At 42.9% G+C, this 16,966-nt stretch overlaps 1 protein-coding gene across 2 annotated transcripts in view; it reads left to right on the top strand.

Moving 5' to 3' along the window:
* Positions 1 to 6,148, top strand: part of wrnip1 (WRN helicase interacting protein 1) — a 52,458-nt gene extending 46,310 nt beyond the window's left edge. For both annotated transcript variants that reach the window (XM_078198597.1, XM_078198606.1), the window contains 2 exons: positions 249 to 328; positions 2,640 to 6,148. In XM_078198597.1, the coding sequence (XP_078054723.1) occupies positions 249 to 328; positions 2,640 to 2,876 (317 nt within the window). In that variant the 3' untranslated portion in view covers positions 2,877 to 6,148. The remainder of the gene's footprint in view (positions 1 to 248; positions 329 to 2,639) is intronic.
* The last annotated feature ends 10,818 nt before the right edge of the window (positions 6,149 to 16,966 follow it).

Raw genomic sequence — 16,966 nt, forward strand, 5'->3', positions numbered from 1 at the left:
TTTAATTATATTTTCACAGTGAATCCTTTTGTAATGTAATATTTTTGCTGACTGGTCCTAATGTCCATGCACGTTGTAAAATCATTGCAGAATACCAGTAGTAAATTTAAGGTTTCAGACACTGAAATTATCTTTACTTCAAACTCTTCAGTGTAACTGGCTTGTATAAATATACGAGTATTTAGTACTGTTATAATTCCTGAAAGATGGTATGCTAAACTCAGCTGTTGCTTGTTGATCTTTTATAGGAATAGCAGACCCTTTGGCTTTGACCCAGGCAGTATCTGCTTACCAAGGATGCCATTTTATAGGGATGCCTGAATGCAAGGTATTTTAATATTTTATTCTTGTCTTGTGTATTTATATCTGGATTACAATAACTATTTTGCACTTTTTGTAATTCCATTCTGTTTGATTTTTAATATGCTTTTTAAGGCCGTTTCCTAGATCCTGTTCTACCCTCTAATTTCAAATTGTTAATAGATGGAAAAAGTTTCATGCAACAACTTAAACTCCCAGTAGTGCTATAATATTTAGTATCACTACTTAGAGTAAGGTAACTGGTGGCTTTAGGAGATTGTGCCATACTAGTTCTCTGTATGTTTGAAGCTGATGTTTGGTGCAGTGCCAAATTTGGCTAGTATAATTCTTTTGGGCCAGGAAAAAGGTGAGCATCTTGAATCATATGGACTTGTTTTGACTTAATTTGTCTGATCAGTTTTCACAAACCCTGATGAGAGACTTGACAGCCGCCACTTCCAACAGGGAAAGTAGTTTAATTTTGCAGGTGGCTCCTGGGGTTACACAGGACCTCCTTCTGATCTGACCCCATGCTTAGGATGTGGCTGCATTGCAAAAATAAAAGCATGATCCCACCAGCATCAAGAACCACTGCAAAATTCAGCCCCCTGAGCAAATCTACGAGCTCCAGCAATGACATAGGTTAGATTTTTGACCTCCATTCCCAATAGCGTGTATATAAAGAAAAAAGTTTTATTCTATATTCAGAAGGGACTGTTTTTACAATATAATTTCTGGTCTCATTAAGAAAATTTAATCCAGTTGCATTCTTTTTATATTTTAAGTGTCTTAACAAAATGATTCAGATCTTGCTTGAAAAATAGTGGCACATTAACAGTGCGTGCTGTTATTAATGCACAAGTCGGCCAGCAAGTTCAGGGAGTGAAGGAATGCTCCGTGAAGTGCGAACCTCTGGAGTTGATTTACACCATTCCACTGTTTGCTTTGCACATATAGCATATTGCCCTTTGCTTTTCTGTAATTGTAAAGGACATGCTGTATTTGTACTCCAAGTGTCTGTTAAATTCACTGTAGAAAGTTTGAGCTGATAATTAATAGTGTTGAGTACCTTTTATAATGACATGATTGTTAATGCAGAAAGATATTAGTCATAATTTTTCAAAGCATTCTTGATTTCAGGAATTGGCATTCAATTGGAAATTGGCTAACTTCACTCCATTGTTTAAGAAGTATGGCACAGAGAACTGATAACTAAAGCCCTGCCATGTTACGTCATTTGTAGGAAAGCTACTAGAATGTGTTATTAGGAATAGATAATCTGAGCCGATCAGAAAGATAGGGTGAGTTTGTTCAGGCTAAGGCATGCCTAACTAATCTAGTTGATGGTTTCAAATAAGGTAGTTCAGAATAAAGTAGTTCTGTGGATGTTATCTATCGGAACATCTAGAAGTTATGTGATAGAGTTCAACACATGAAATTATTAGCTAAATTGAGAGTGCACAAGATTGGAGGTGGTCTTTTTACTTGAGTTGGAAATAGGTTGGGACTTGGGAGGCAAAGTGGTGATAAAGCCTAAGCATCCTGAATGGCAGGATGTGACCGGTGGTATTCTACAGCTATCTCTCTTCTGGGGACTCGACTTTTCACTATATTTGTTAATGACATGGATGGAAGGATAGAGTGTTGTGAGCCAAGAAAAAGGAGACATAAGAGACCATTCAGGAATGAAATCAAAAACTCTTTCTTATGAGACGCAGTGGAAACCTCCTTGAAGGCTGTGAATCCTGTGCCAGTTGGAGTTTTCACAATTGAGATTAATTATTTCTTTACTAAACAAGGTTATTGAGGGACATGGAACAAAGACAGAAAAATGGAGTTGAGGTACAGATCAGCAATGCTGTAATTGAATGCCAAAGCAGGATATTTCAGTTCCTAAGATTCCTATATTCCTAGAGAATTAAGCTTGTGAGAAATGCTTCAAGTCAGTAGATAGTACAATGCTTACACCCTCAATCAATCCTCCTGTGAAAGAAAAAAGCTTGCATTTATTTTGCACTTTTCACGATCTCAGAATGTTCCACTTACAATCAATGTAGTCAGTGCTGTAGGAAGCAATTGATAGGCAACTGTAGATGGACAACATGTTCACTAAGATAATCTGATCAATAAAAATGTTAGTTAGCTCATCAAAAAATTTTATTAAATATTTCCCATCACCTAAAGATTGACATCTAATATACTTTCTAAATCATCTTAAACAGGCAGGTGGTTGATTGTCCTGTTTTGTATAGCAATCTTTGTTGAGTAGTGCTTCAATTTATAAAATGATGATTGGTAAATTTAAAAGTCCATAATCAACTTTCTCTCTCATCCTGCAGGTCATTTTAGCACAGTGTGTAGTGTACCTATCAAGAGCTCCAAAATCTGTTGAAGTTTACATGGCGTATGAAGCTGTTAAAGAGTCTCTGCGGAACCACAAAGGCCCATTGCCTCCTGTCCCACTACACCTAAGAAATGCACCTACAAAACTCATGAAGGATCTTGGTTATGGAAAAGGTTATGAGCCCTGTTCTTCCATCAAGCCGGAGGACAGTCCCTGCCCGACTAAAGAGTAGGGGCTTTATTGAAATGGGCTCCTTTCCCACCAAGCCACCCCCCTCCCGGCTGTTAATCAAGATAGTTGTATTTTCTTTATCTGTCTAACAGCAGGAAATAATACTGTGAAGGAAATGTCAACTAACAACAGAAAGGAAACTGATGTCCAACTTTCAATCATGTTACTTTGCCAATTTCATCTTCAGAGCATAATCTTTCTAAAAAGGTAGAAAATCATAGAGAAAGGTTTAGGAGTGGGAACAAAAGACTACAACCTAACTTTAGCCATTTATTCTATTTCTCTGAAGGGCTCTCTGATGTCGCAGTAATTAACAGCTAGTGACCGGTTGAACCTCTCTCTAATTATCGCATCAATGTAAAGAAGATGACTATTTTACTGGATTCCCGATGATAGACAAGTAACCAGGTTTTTGCTGTTTCTCGTATTTATTTGTCAGTGAACCATTGCTAGCTTTTTGCCTAAAGCAGCACAGAATCAGCAAAATCAAAAATGCACCTCAAAACTGGAAATGTCCAGTATTTCACCTCAATGTAATCTAGGTGATGTTGGGTAATCACAATCTCAGACCATTCCTTTACATACAATGATTATTTTGAAGTGTACTCAGGATCACAATGTCCCATATACAAAAAAAATAGTATTGCACAAGAGTACAGATGCCTAATGGAGATTAGATTAATAATTTATTAGCCAATGAGTTTGCACCCAGCAGAATTTTGACTTTTTCATGAGCTTTCTTCTCTAGAAACCTTTAAATTCCATACAGATGTGTAGTACAAAGTTCACCATCATTGTAACCAAATCACTAATTCAGAGAAAACTTGGGTTGCTTTTTGAAACTGAAATCCTGTTTGGTGTAATGGAGGATGAATTGGGATCAAGAGCCCTTGTTGGAACAGCATAAAGATAGCTTTAATGTGCATTTACCACCTAGCTAGATCTTGATACCCATGGACTTCCATTCTCCAAAACAGACATGCCTTATTTTGATCAACACAAAACTCCATCAAAAAGTTGCATCAAGTTGATTGAGATGAGGTAATCATTCACAAAGTGAACCCTGTTGTTACGTCCAGGTGGCTGAGGATCTGAGAGAAAACGATTGTTGCTGTGATTATGAAAAATTATGAATGTCTATCCAATGTGTAAAAAAAACTAAATTTTCAATTATTTTTCTAATTTGTAAAGGCTTCTTATATATACAACTTTGCAATTTGTACATGTTCTGAACAGTTATATGTATATATTCTTGGTTAGTTACAACATATAAAGTTTTTCATTAACTATTAGCTGGTTATCCTGAAATTTTTGTTCCATCCATATCAAAGAACAAAGAAAAGTACAGCATAGGAACAGGCCCTTCAGCCGACCAAGCCTGTGCCAATCATGATGCCTTAACTTTTGTTTTAGTAATTTACGGGATGGGAGCGTCGCTGGCTGGCCAGCATTTATTGCCCTTCCATAGTTGTCCTTATTCGTGCTGTGGCTCTGGAGTCACATGTAGGCCAGACCAAGTAAGGATGGCAGATTTCCTTCCCTAAAAGACATTTGTGAACCAGATGAGGTTTTACAACAATCAACAATGGTTTCATGATCATCATTAGACTTCTAATTCCAGATTTTTATTAAATTCAAATTTCACCATCTGCCATGGTGGGATTCAATCCTGGGTCCCCAGATCTTGCCTGGGGTCTCTGGATTACTAATCCAATGATGTTACCACTACGCAACCGCCTCCCCTATCACGACAAACAACAGAGGTCCCAGCACTGAGATGCATTTTAGATCCTCGCGGAACACCACTAGCTACAGATCTCCATTCTGAAACGCAACCTTCTACCGCTACTCTGAGTTCTATTACCAGACTATTACACATTTGATTCGGATATTTTTAGTCAGAGACATATACCGTTTTAGTGGCTCAAGGTTTAAAATGTGGATAATGCTAATTGCCAGTCTTCCCAGCTCATAGTAATGATTCTCTGCTGGGATCTAGTTTACACAGTAAGAAGTCTCACAACATCTCCGGAATTGGTTGCATTCTTGGATACACGCATCTCCATTAAGGACGGTCACCTCAGCACCTCACTGTACCGCAAGCCCACGGATAACCTCATGATGCTCCACTTCTCCAGCTTCCACCCTAAACACGTTAAAGAAGCCATCCCCTACGGACAAGCCCTCCGAATACACAGGATCTGCACAGACGAGGAGGATCGCAACAGACACCTCCAGACGCTGAAAGATGCCCTCATAAGAACAGGATATGGCGCTCGACTCATTGATCAACAGTTCCGACGCGCCACAGCAAAAAACTGCACCGACCTCCTCAGAAGACAAACACGGGACACGGTGGACAGAGTACCCTTCGTCGTCCAGTACTTCCCCGGAGCGGAGAAGCTACGGCATCTCCTCCGGAGCCTTCAACATGTCATTGATGAAGACGAACATCTCGCCAAGGCCATCCCCACACTCCCACTTCTTGCCTTCAAACAACCACGCAACCTCAAACAGACCATTGTCCGCAGCAAACTACCCAGTCTTCAGGAGAACAGTGACCACGACACCACACAACCCTGCCACAGCAACCTCTGCAAGACGTGCCGGATCATCGACACGGATGCCATCATCTCACGTGAGAACACCATCTACCAGGTACACGGTCCTACTCTTGCAACTCGGCCAATGTTGTCTACCTGATACGCTGCAGGAAAGGATGTCCCGAGGCATGGTACATTGGGGAAACCATGCAGACACTACGACAACGGATGAATGAACACCGCTCGACAATCACCAGGCAAGACTGTTCTCTTCCTGTGGGGGAGCACTTCAGCAGTCACGGGCATTCAGCCTTGGATCTTCAGGTAAGCGTTCTCCAAGGCGGCCTTCACGACACACGACAGTGCAGAGTCGCTGAGCAGAAACTGATAGCCAAGTTCCGCACACATGAGGACGGCCTAAACCGGGATGTTGGATTTATGTCACATTATCAGTAACCCCCACAGCTTGCCTCCTGGGCTTGTAGAATCTCACTAGCTGTTCTGTCTGGAGACAATACACATTTCTTTAACCTGTGTTTAATGTTCCCTCCACCCACATTGTCTGTACCTTTAAGACCTGGCTGGCTGTAGGATTCGCATTCTAATCAGTATTCTGCAACTTGATTTTGTCTGTTTGCACTGTTTGAGAGCACATTTCCACTCCATCTGACGAAGGAGCAGTGCTCAGAAAGCTTATGGTATTTGCTACCAAATAAACCTGTTGGACTTTAACCTGGTGTTGTGAGACTTCTTACCGTGTTCTATTACCAAGCCAGTTCTGTATCCATCTAGCCAGTCACCCCGAATCCCATGTTTAGTTTTTATACCAGTCTGCCATGTGGGATCTTGTCAAATGCCTTACTATCCTGGAATTTTGATATTGCTTCATATCCAGGTTTGTATTGAATATGCCTAAAACAGTGAATTGTTAATAATATAAGAAAACATTTAAACTATATGCAGCGATGCCTGTATTTACTTCACCTTCAGCAATTCATAGGCACATTAGCAGAGAAAATCTTGTTTGTAAATATAGTATGGAACTCTTGTTCACTAATATGAATGGTTAAGGGCCAAATCTACACTTGCAGAATGTCAGTAAAACTGAAACTTTAAAACGCAAGACCTGAGGACAAGAAATAATAGAAACATCAGCAAATGCAAGGAAATCTTTGCTTATGGTCCTTTAAAGTAGTTAATAATTTTTCATTTGACACAAATTCCAGAGAGCAACTGAACAGGACTGTAAAAGCTACATTCTATTTTGGACACATTTGATTAGGATATTTTTAGTCAGAGACATATACCGTTTTAGTGGCTCAAGGTTTAAAATGTGGATAATGCTAATTGCCAGTCTTCCCAACTCATAGTAATGATTCTCTGCTGGGATCTAGTTTACACAGTAAGAAGTCTCACAACACCAGGTTAAAGTCCAACAAGTTTATTTGGTAGCAAAAGCCACTAGCTTTCGGAGCGCTTGCTGCTCCTTTGTCAGGTGAGTGGGAGTTCTGTTCACAAACAGGGCATATAAAGACACAAACTCAATTTGTGCATTTCTCAACTTGAGTTTGTGTCTTTATATGCCCTGTTTGTGAACAGAACTCCCACTCACCTGACGAAGGAGCAGCAAGCGTTCCCACAGCTAGTGGCTTTTGCTACCAAATAAACCTGTTGGACTTCAACCTGGTGTTGTGAGACTTCTTACTGTGTTTACCCCAGTCCAACACCGGCATCTCCACATCGGGATCTAGTTTCACAGATATCAAGCAACCTTCAGTCCCTTATTTAAACAACCATTTTTCACGAGTGACGTTTGATGGTCAATGTTGTCTGACCTCCAATTTGCTGGGGATGGGTAATGAGCAGTCCTGTTCTCAAGTTACTTTCGTACCTACAAGTCGCAGCAGGTGTCACTGGGTTGTGATAAGTGGAAACCCAAGCTTTCCTTCCCTTGCCCCCAAGGTGAACCCAAATGTTGTTCCTCTACTGGCTCAGTAGCAAAGCTTACACAGCACAGAACAGGAACTTTCTGTTCTGCAGAGTTTAGTTGCTCTTCAGATGAACTTTGCTCAGTTCCCCCAATGGTTTAGTAATGTTGGAGCTTTACACTTGATTTCAACTGAAGTATTTTCCTGACAGAATGGACTGTACGTTAGTCTCAAGCTCTGTATGCAAAGAAAGCATTGATCCTTCAAATGGTATCATGGCTCAAAACATCAAGATCAGAGACGGGCTTTGGCAGAAGTGCAAAATGGATGATAGGAAATCAGAAGCCTAGTTAAAGCAGCATTTCACTTTCTTTTTGGAGTGCCCATTTTTCACCAATGCTGAAGATCAATTTCACACCCTTATTCTCAGCTACATTTACTGATCTTTGCTGGACTAGCTGTTGAAGAAAGGGTAGTTTTCCTCAGGACAAGAGAAAAGTCATCCAGTGATTCTGCACTGACCAGAAGAAAAGTAAATAGAGAAACATCTTTGCAACTTGAACACGCCAAGATAAACATTTGGAACAACACTAAGCATAGAAATACTAATAAAATGGAGATGGGTGAAAAGGTTTTGTGAGTTGTTAAATGAGGTGATTGACTTTTCCTTGCCTTTGTTCAGGAGTGCAAGGAATGCTCAAAGGATGCCTTTGAAGCTCAGAGAAGCATCAGGTCAGAATAAGGGCATGTGACCCTATGGGTGGGATTTTACAGCCTTACTTGGGCAAGACCAGAAATTGCTGCCTGAGGTCCACAGACACTTTCGTTGTCCGCACCTTGCCCACTCCAATTCTGTGGCGGGCGGGACGGTAGAATTCCGGTGATTGTGTCAAACTGATCTCAGAAATTCCTGCTGAAATAATCATAGCTTTTGAAACTCAGCCAAACATACATAATAGCATAGTAATGATAAGTTCTTGGGGGAAATGTCAACAAAGAACTTTATTGAAACGGCATAACCAGATATTTTTCTCAACTACACTAGACGTCTGTCAATCAAAGCAGTACAGCTCAGGTATTTTTTTACTCTCTGACTGCTTCAGTCTGTTTTTTCACATTTAAAGAGTGGGGGATTTAAAATTAAGATCATGATACGTAAACAATTCCTACCTGCCCTTTAAGAACATTTCTGTCTACTCCATCAATTTATAATTACCATACTGAGTAAAGGCCTTTCCACAGTCAAAATAGGATCTGCTGGAACTCAGCACTAAGTTCAAATTGTTTGAGGATGTGATTTTTAAAGGCAATGTATATTTTTTCTCTTTTGGCTGGATTTAAAAAGAACCTGGAATCATCTAAAAGTGACAAAACTGCCCAGACTGCTATTATGAACAATGTCCTATCCCACCAAGTAGGATGGAAAAAAAGACATTTATCCTACCTGACACCCTTCCCCACCCTCCGCACCCCCCCCCATTCTCCCCCCAATCCCCAGAGGCATGAAAGACCCTATCCCTTGTTATCTTCACACCATCCTGAGACTTGTGAAAGATGATGCATCAAAATGCAATTCATTGCCAGTTCTAAAATAATACCTACAGCAGACATAAACTAATAGAAAGTTTCTGGAATATACAGCAAGCAAAGTCCTCCAAGGGACTGTGTACTAAGCAGGAAAGAGAGAACAAAAGATGCTACACTGAACACAGGGTGTTGAAGCTGTGCTCCCTCTCTGCCTCTCTCGAAAATATTGTGCCCAGTTTTGCAAAGTAACCATCCTGAGAAGTGAAGTCTATTGCAATCCGAGGCCTAATAAGAATAAAATGTGTAGATCTGCTCCACACAACTACACCCAGGAAGACAACTGAACAAATCAGCTGTAACATGGAATCACCGCATCGAGACCAGCCAAAGAATAACTAACCATGTAGACCTTTGTTTTATCTTGATGAACTTTTAAAAATCCTTAAACTATCCTCTTAATCTGCCATCTGTACTGGTGTCTGTGTATGCCAGTGTGTGTAATGTATGAATGCCAGTTACAAAGAACAATACAGCACAGGAACAGGCCCTTCGGCCCTCCAAGCCTGCGCCGCTCCCTGGTCCAAACTAGACCATTCTTTTGTATCCCTCCATTCCCACTCCGTTCATATGGCTGTCTAGATAAGTCTTAAACGTTCCCAGTGTGTCCGCCTCCACCACCTTGCCTGGCAGCGCATTCCAGGCCCCCACCACCCTCTGTGTAAAATATGTCCGTCTGTGTTAAACCTCCCTCCCTTCACCTTGAACCTATGACCCCTCGTGAACGTCACCACCGACCTGGGGAAAAGCTTCCCACCGTTCACCCTATCTATGCCTTTCATAATTTTATACACCTCTATTAAGTCTCCCCTCATCCTCCGTCTTTCCAGGGAGAACAACCCCAGTTTACCCAATCTCTCCTCATAACTAAGCCCCTCCATACCAGGTAACATCCTGGTAAACCTCCTCTGTACTCTCTCCAAAGCCTCCACGTCTTTCTGGTAGTGTGGCGACCAGAACTGGACGCAGTATTCCAGATGCGGCCGAACCAACGTTCTATACATCTGCAACATCAGACCCCAACTTTTATACTCTATGCCCCGTCCTATAAAGGCAAGCATGCCATATGTCTTCTTCACCACCTTCTCCACCTGTGACGTCACTTTCAAGGATCTGTGGACTTGCACACCCAGGTCCCTCTGCGTATCTACACTCTTTATGGTTCTGCCATTTATCATATAGCTCCTCCCTACATTATTTTTACCAAAATGCATCACTTCGCATTTATCAGGATTGAACTCCATCTGCCATTTCTTTGCCCAAATTTCCAGCCTATCTATATCCTTCTGTAGCTTCTGACAATGCTCCTCACTATCTGCAAGTCCTGCCAATGTTGTGTCGTCCGCAAACTTACTGATCACCCCAGTTACACCTTCTTCCAGATCATTTATATAAATCACAAACAGCAGAGGTCCCAATACAGAGCCCTGCGGAACACCACTAGTCACAGGCCTCCAGCCGGAAAAAGACCCTTCCACTACCACCCTCTGTCTTCTGTGACCAAGCCAGTTCTCCACCCATCTAGCCACCTCCCCCTTTATCCCATGAGATCCAACCTTTTTCACCAGCCTACCATGAGGGACTTTGTCAAACGCTTTACTAAAGTCCATATAGACGACATCCACGGCCCTTCCCTCGTCAACCATTTTGGTCACTTCTTCAAAAAACTCCACCAGGTTAGTGAGGCATGACCTCCCTCTCACAAAACCATGCGATTTACCTTTTCTTTTAATAGTTGCTTGGTAGTAAAGAATTTGAATATTGCTGAAAAAGAGACATGTTGAAGCTTTTTGGCTTGCACACATCAGAACACTCCATAAGAATACCAATAAAGGTAGAAAACAACAATTTATACTGCATGACAAGAGAATGCTGATTGATTGGCGAGTGGACTCTGGTTGGTAGAGGTGTTGTTATGGAGAATGCAGCAATTGATGTTGACTAATGGTTAACTACTGGACATTGTTTGAAATTTTATCCAGTCAGCTTGACCCTGATTAGTCACGGCATTGCTCTGGGGAATGAATCAGCAAATGGCTGTCACTTATTTTGTTGCTCTTAAGCAGGCACAATGGGTCCGATTTTACCATCAAGTTGTGCCCGTTTTCAGGTGCGAAAACTTGGTAAAGTTGGGCGTGAGGCGAGTAGCGCAATCCGTGCCCGCCTCCACGCCTATCCCTCATTTACCAAGGCCCAAAAGTGGCCACGATCGGGACCACACCCGAAACGGATGCGACGGCCATTTAAATGCATTTGCATGCCCAACCTTACCGGCACTTTCCCCTTTACCGCCGCGTAAGCCAATCCAGAATTGGCGCGAATCAGACCGAAAAAGTCCAATTCGGATGCTCCAGTTAGTGAGGAGGTAAGTGCCGAGCGTCCGACGGCTCTCTGCTTGAGATCAGTGGGAGGGAGAAAGTGGGTCCGACAGCTCTCTGCTTGAGGTGGGGGGGGGGGGGGGGGGGGGGGAGGTGGGGTCTGCTGCCACTCTGCCTGAGATCAGTGAGGGGAAGGGGGGTCTGCTGCCACTCTGCCTGAGGTCAGTGAGGGGGAAGGGGGGTACGCTGCCACTCTGCCTGAGGTCAGTGAGGGGAAGGGAGGTCCACTGCCACTCTGCCTGAGACCAGTGAGGGGGAAGGTGGGGTCCGCTGCCACTGTGCCTGAGATCAGTGTTGCCACATGGCAACATTTTTCATAAATTAATTCTAGGAGTAAAAGCCTCACTGGAAAATCTAATATCTATTTCCAATCCTTGAGATGTTGGTGGTGAGCCTTCTCGATCTCCATGTAGCACAGGCCTTCAGGCACTACAGCTGGGATGTTGTCCAGTGCACTCAGCTGTATCTTGACATCATACAGAGTAAATTGAACCAATGAAAACTGGCATCTGTAATGGCCGGAACCTTAAGGGAAGCCAAGAAGAATAACTCACTTAGAGTGTGCTTGAAACACTTCGGCCTTGTCTTTTGCACTATGCTGTACTCTACCATCATTGAGGATGAAGATGCTCATGGACCCTTCTCCCTACATTTATTGCTTATATGTCTATCACTATTGATGACTGGTTGTGGCAGGGCTGCAGAGTTTTGACCTGATCCTTTGGTTGTAATGATAATTGAACTCTTGTCTGTCGGCTACTGTTTCTGCTGATTGGTATCCATCTGCTTCTGTGTTGCAGCTTCACCTGATACTGCTCTTGGCATACTCTTCTCCACTCTGCATTGAAACAGGTTATCTATCTTGTTAATGAAGAAGGAGTGAGGACCATCAAGTAACTGATGATGGTGGAATGTAATTCTGCTGCTAACGATGGACCCCAACACCTCATCAATGCTTAGTGTTAAGTGTTTAGACCTGCTCTTAATCGATCCAATTTTGCACACTGCTGAGTTTTACCAGCGTTTTCAGTTTTTATTTCAGATTTCCAGCATCTGCAGTATTTTGCTTTTATTTGATTGCTTGTCTAGTCTGAAGGACAGCTCTCCCAACTTTGGTACCAGCCCTCAGATGTTTGCAGGGATCCACTGGGCTGGTGTGCCTTTAGCATTCCTACTGCTCAGCCTACTCTTGCTTGTAGCCTGTTGGTACAAGTGAAGTCAATCATGTCGCTGTGGCTCAGGAGTCACATATAGGCCAAACCAGGTAAGGATTGCAGGTTTCCTTCTTTGAAGGAGATTCCTCATCCAAGTAGTTAAAGAAGAAAACCCATAACCCTCTCAAAAGCAACTAGTGATCAATTTTGTCATCAACACTTTTTTTCAATCCTACGCAAGATGTAGAAATACACATCTCTGGCTGGGCCAGCATTTATTGCCTATCCCTAATTGCCTCAGCCCTTGGACTGAGTGGCTTGCAAGGCCATTTAAGAGTCAGACAAGTAAGGATGGCAGATTTTCTTCCCTAAAGGGACATTGGTGAACCAGATGGGTTTTTGTGACAAGTGACGATGGTTTCATGGTCATCATTAGACTTTTAATTCCAGATTTCTTTTAGTGAAACTCAAATTTCTCCATGGTGGAATTTGAACCCCGGTCCCCAGAATATTACACTGGATCTCTGGATTACTAGCCCAGTGACAATATCACTTCACCACTGCCTCCCCAAATGTGTCCCAAAAATGAGAAAAAAGGGTTTGTGAAATTTGGTTTTGTTGTAGATGCAAAATTTACACCACTAGATGGCAGCCATTAATAAAAGTTGTAGGCCTCCCTCTCCTTCCCTGCATATTGCTCAAGGCAAAACAGCAACTAAATGTTTTCACCTATTCATACATCACTGATTCTCGCTATAGTTTTTTTTGTAGTTTTAGTTTTACTTAAATGAAATCACTGAATATAATGGCCACATTGGACAGGATGCCCCATGGGGTAGTGGATTACGGGGTGCAGGATATTTTTTCCCCTTCTCTGCTACAGCTCTGCCTCAACATTAATGTGTTGGAACTCAAAGAGTGATGCAGCCTGATGGACAGGTTTTCACCATTCTGAACCATTTGTAGCAGCATGGTGGCACAGTGGTTAGCACTGCTGCCTCATCGTGCCAGGGACCCGGGTTCAATTCCTGGCTTGGGTCACTGTCTGTGTGGAGTTTGCACGTTCTCCCCGTGTCTGCGCGGGTTTCCTCCAGGTGCTCCGGTTTCCTCCCCCAGTCTGAAAGACGTGCTGGTTAGGTGCATTGACCTGAAAAGCCACCGGAGTGTAACGACTAGAGGAATTTCACAGTAACTTCATTGCAGTGTTAATGTAAGCCTTACTTGTGACTAATAAATAAATCTTTTGAAAAACTGCTCCCAGCAATTGAGGTTGATGCTGCTGTGCTTCAAGAGGAGCTTCAGAGCATCTTTGTAACTTTTGTTTTGTCCTCCACCGGAACATTGGCCAAGAGGTCAGAACCTGGACACTGTTTCACCCCGCCAAACAGTGTCCAGTCCATCACAGTTGATTTGCAGGAGGTCTGTCTGAATGCTTGTGGAATTGGCTTCAAAAAGCACACAAGTGTTTTCACAATGGTCCTCCCATTGAATTCGGAGAGTGCAGCAGGGGCAGTGCAGATGGAATTTTTCTAGTGCTCTGAAGTGTCACAGGTACACAGTCCGGGTCTTACTTCAGTACAGGGGTCTGGTGTCGAAAACTGCTCTATACGCTAGGGTTTTTGTTGACTTGTAGAGATTTTTGATGCGAACACTTACTATCATTGTTTTAGAAGACTGAGCGACCGCAGTCAATGCGGTATGATCCTCCTCATCAATGTTGGCTTTTGAGGGAGGTAGCTGCCGAGGAATGGGAAGTGATCAACATATTTCAGAGTCTCACCTTCCTCATGCATAGGGGGTGGAATATTTGGCTGACAGGTGTGGGTTGACAGATAGGATTTCTTTTGGCAGCATTCAAGTACAAGTCAAGTCTCTTGTATGTAGGATTGAAGAGAGCAAAAGTGACTTGCAAATCTGTTATAGAGCTGGCAACGACACTACAGTCATCCGCCAACTGTAGATCGTGTATGCTGTAATCTATGGAGGCAACCAAAATTAAGAAGTTTTCCTATCTAGATTTTTAAAGTTGGGAAAATTCAGCCTTAAAGGTTGAAAACAAACAGATATAAACCATTTAAATAGTTGCATTTATCTGCACAGAGTAACTCTGGTGTTATTGGATTATGATGTGGAGATGCCAGCGTTGGACTGGGGTAAACACAGTAAGAAGTTTAACAACACCAGGTTAAAGTCCAACAGGTTTATTTGGTAGCACAATTTTCAAGTGGCCCAGCAAATTCATGTTTCGTACCTATGGAATTCATGTCCCTCCCCCTTCCATCTATCAGCGAAGATTGCATTGGATGGAAATGGGGGGTTGGGACTTCCACACCTGTGTTCCGCCCATTACTTTTAAAAGCCTCCAGAGTTTTCCCAGCCCTACAAAATTCCGATCCTCTCAGTCTCTCCCCCCAATCTCAAGAAAACAAATTGCCTGATTCAGTGCTGGTACTTTATTTGGAATACCTTATTCAGTCTGAATGCCATCTCCTTTGTACCCCGCACATCAAACTTCTCAGCCCAGCTCCCTTTGAAGTAGATGGCATTCACCAACACGAGTCGGGTATCACTGTTAACAGAGCCCTTGCCCAGCAAGTTTTGGATCTTACCTGAACAGAAACAGATTCAGCACATTGGAATTGTACACAACAACAACAAAAAGAATGAGGAAAGATTAACCTTCCTGAATTTGTTTTGTAAAATTAAAACATCAGAAGGAGAGAGAGAAATAATACATCAAAATTAGCAGTCCCCAAATGGTTTAAGCTAAAATATTATCACTGAAACGTTCCGAAAACAGGAGGTTTTTCCTACAGAACATCAATTAATCACACTGATTCAAATGGCCTCATTCTGTGCATTAAATGTCTATCAATCTATGATTTTTTCAAATAGATTAATAACTAGGCTACATTTGCATATTGACTTGCACAGAACATGCAGCACAGAAGCAGACCATTCACTCCACTCTGTGTGGAGTTTATAATCCACACCATTCTCTCCTCCAATCTCATCGATTTACATGCCTGGATTGGCGGGGGTGGGAGCATGTAAAATCGGGCAGGTGTCCACCCCACCACCTTCACACCTACCCCTGTAATATGGTGAAGGGGGTAGGAGGGGCTGGCCGCCATATTTAAATAGACAATTAAGAGCCATTTGGGCTTGTTACCAGGCCAATCGATAATACGCGGCCATCTCCATAAAATATTTAGTGCACTGTCGGGTGGGAGCAGGAAACCTGGGCTTGGATTCCCCTATCTTGTTCACCCGGCAAGCTGCCAGCGAGAATGGAGAATTTGGTGCTCAGATAAAATTCCATTCACTGCAGCAGGAGAATCCCAGCTGCGGGCGAGGTTGGAGAATACCAATCCTGATATCTCAACTACATACCTCAAAGGGCAGGAAGGAAAAGGAGGGGGCAGTCGGTCTTCAGGAGCTGCCTGCTGCAGATCAAAGCACAGCCCACTTAATATGGAAACCCCTCCCCCTTTTTACCTATCCATCCTCCTGCCCTTCCCCCCACCCCCAAACTCCCCCCACTGCCCTTCCTGACCTACGGAAACCCTTCCTGCCCAAGAACCGCATCCAGTTGCTTCAGGGATCCATGGGTCTCCTTCCTCCTCATCTTTCAGTCTGGACAGCAGCTGTGAATGTGCTCTTGGCACTGATTGGAGCTGCTCCCATTGGCTGATCCCATTCGCCAGCCGCTCCAAAGGGTGGACTTCCTCCCCTGTGAGGAGCAGAGATCCCACATGACCTTTGTTAAGCCCCCCCTCTGCCCTGCATTATGGCTGGGGTGATGGGTCTTTGCTTTGGAGGGAGAGGGAGCCCCCACTCCTCCTCTCAATGTTATTCAGCCCCATATCTCAGTCTTTCTTCATTTTTCCTTTTCCCCCATGAACTCATTGAGTTTCATTTTTAAAGGACCTGAGCTATTTGTCTCAACCAACTCCGAGTTCCACTTTCAACGGATACCAAAACATCAGCTCGGTTAATGTATGATTGCGTTTTCTCAAATCCGGAATGGACATCTCCAACCTGATAAAAATGAAAGATTTCTACTCTCTTTGCATTTAAAAATAATAATTCTTGCTTCACCATCAGTTTGCAAATGATTGAATGTGGACGACAACTTACTCTCGGTCTGTGCCTCCACCCTTTATTGATCTCCTGTCTTGTTCCATCTGCAGCAGTTCGGAAATCAACAGGCAACATCTCTGCTCCAGAGAATTTCTTGGTGGATTTACTGAATTCCTGAACAATGGATACAGGGAAAATTAATTAGACAGTCCAGTTGGGAAATCTTTTGACAATCTGATTTCACCATTGCAGATCAGCAGAATTGATGAATCCTCCATACCAGCAATGTGCAAACACTGACAATAGGGTCAGCTTTCTCCTTTAAAGGATTACTGGGAGGAGTGGAGAACAATATCACCTTGGTTTCTGAGTACTGGAAGGATCTGGGAACAGGTGACCCACTCGCAACTTACTTTGAGGA

The sequence above is a fragment of the Mustelus asterias genome, chromosome 2 (assembly GCF_964213995.1).
Source record: "Mustelus asterias chromosome 2, sMusAst1.hap1.1, whole genome shotgun sequence".
NCBI classification, from domain to species: Eukaryota; Metazoa; Chordata; class Chondrichthyes; order Carcharhiniformes; family Triakidae; genus Mustelus; species Mustelus asterias.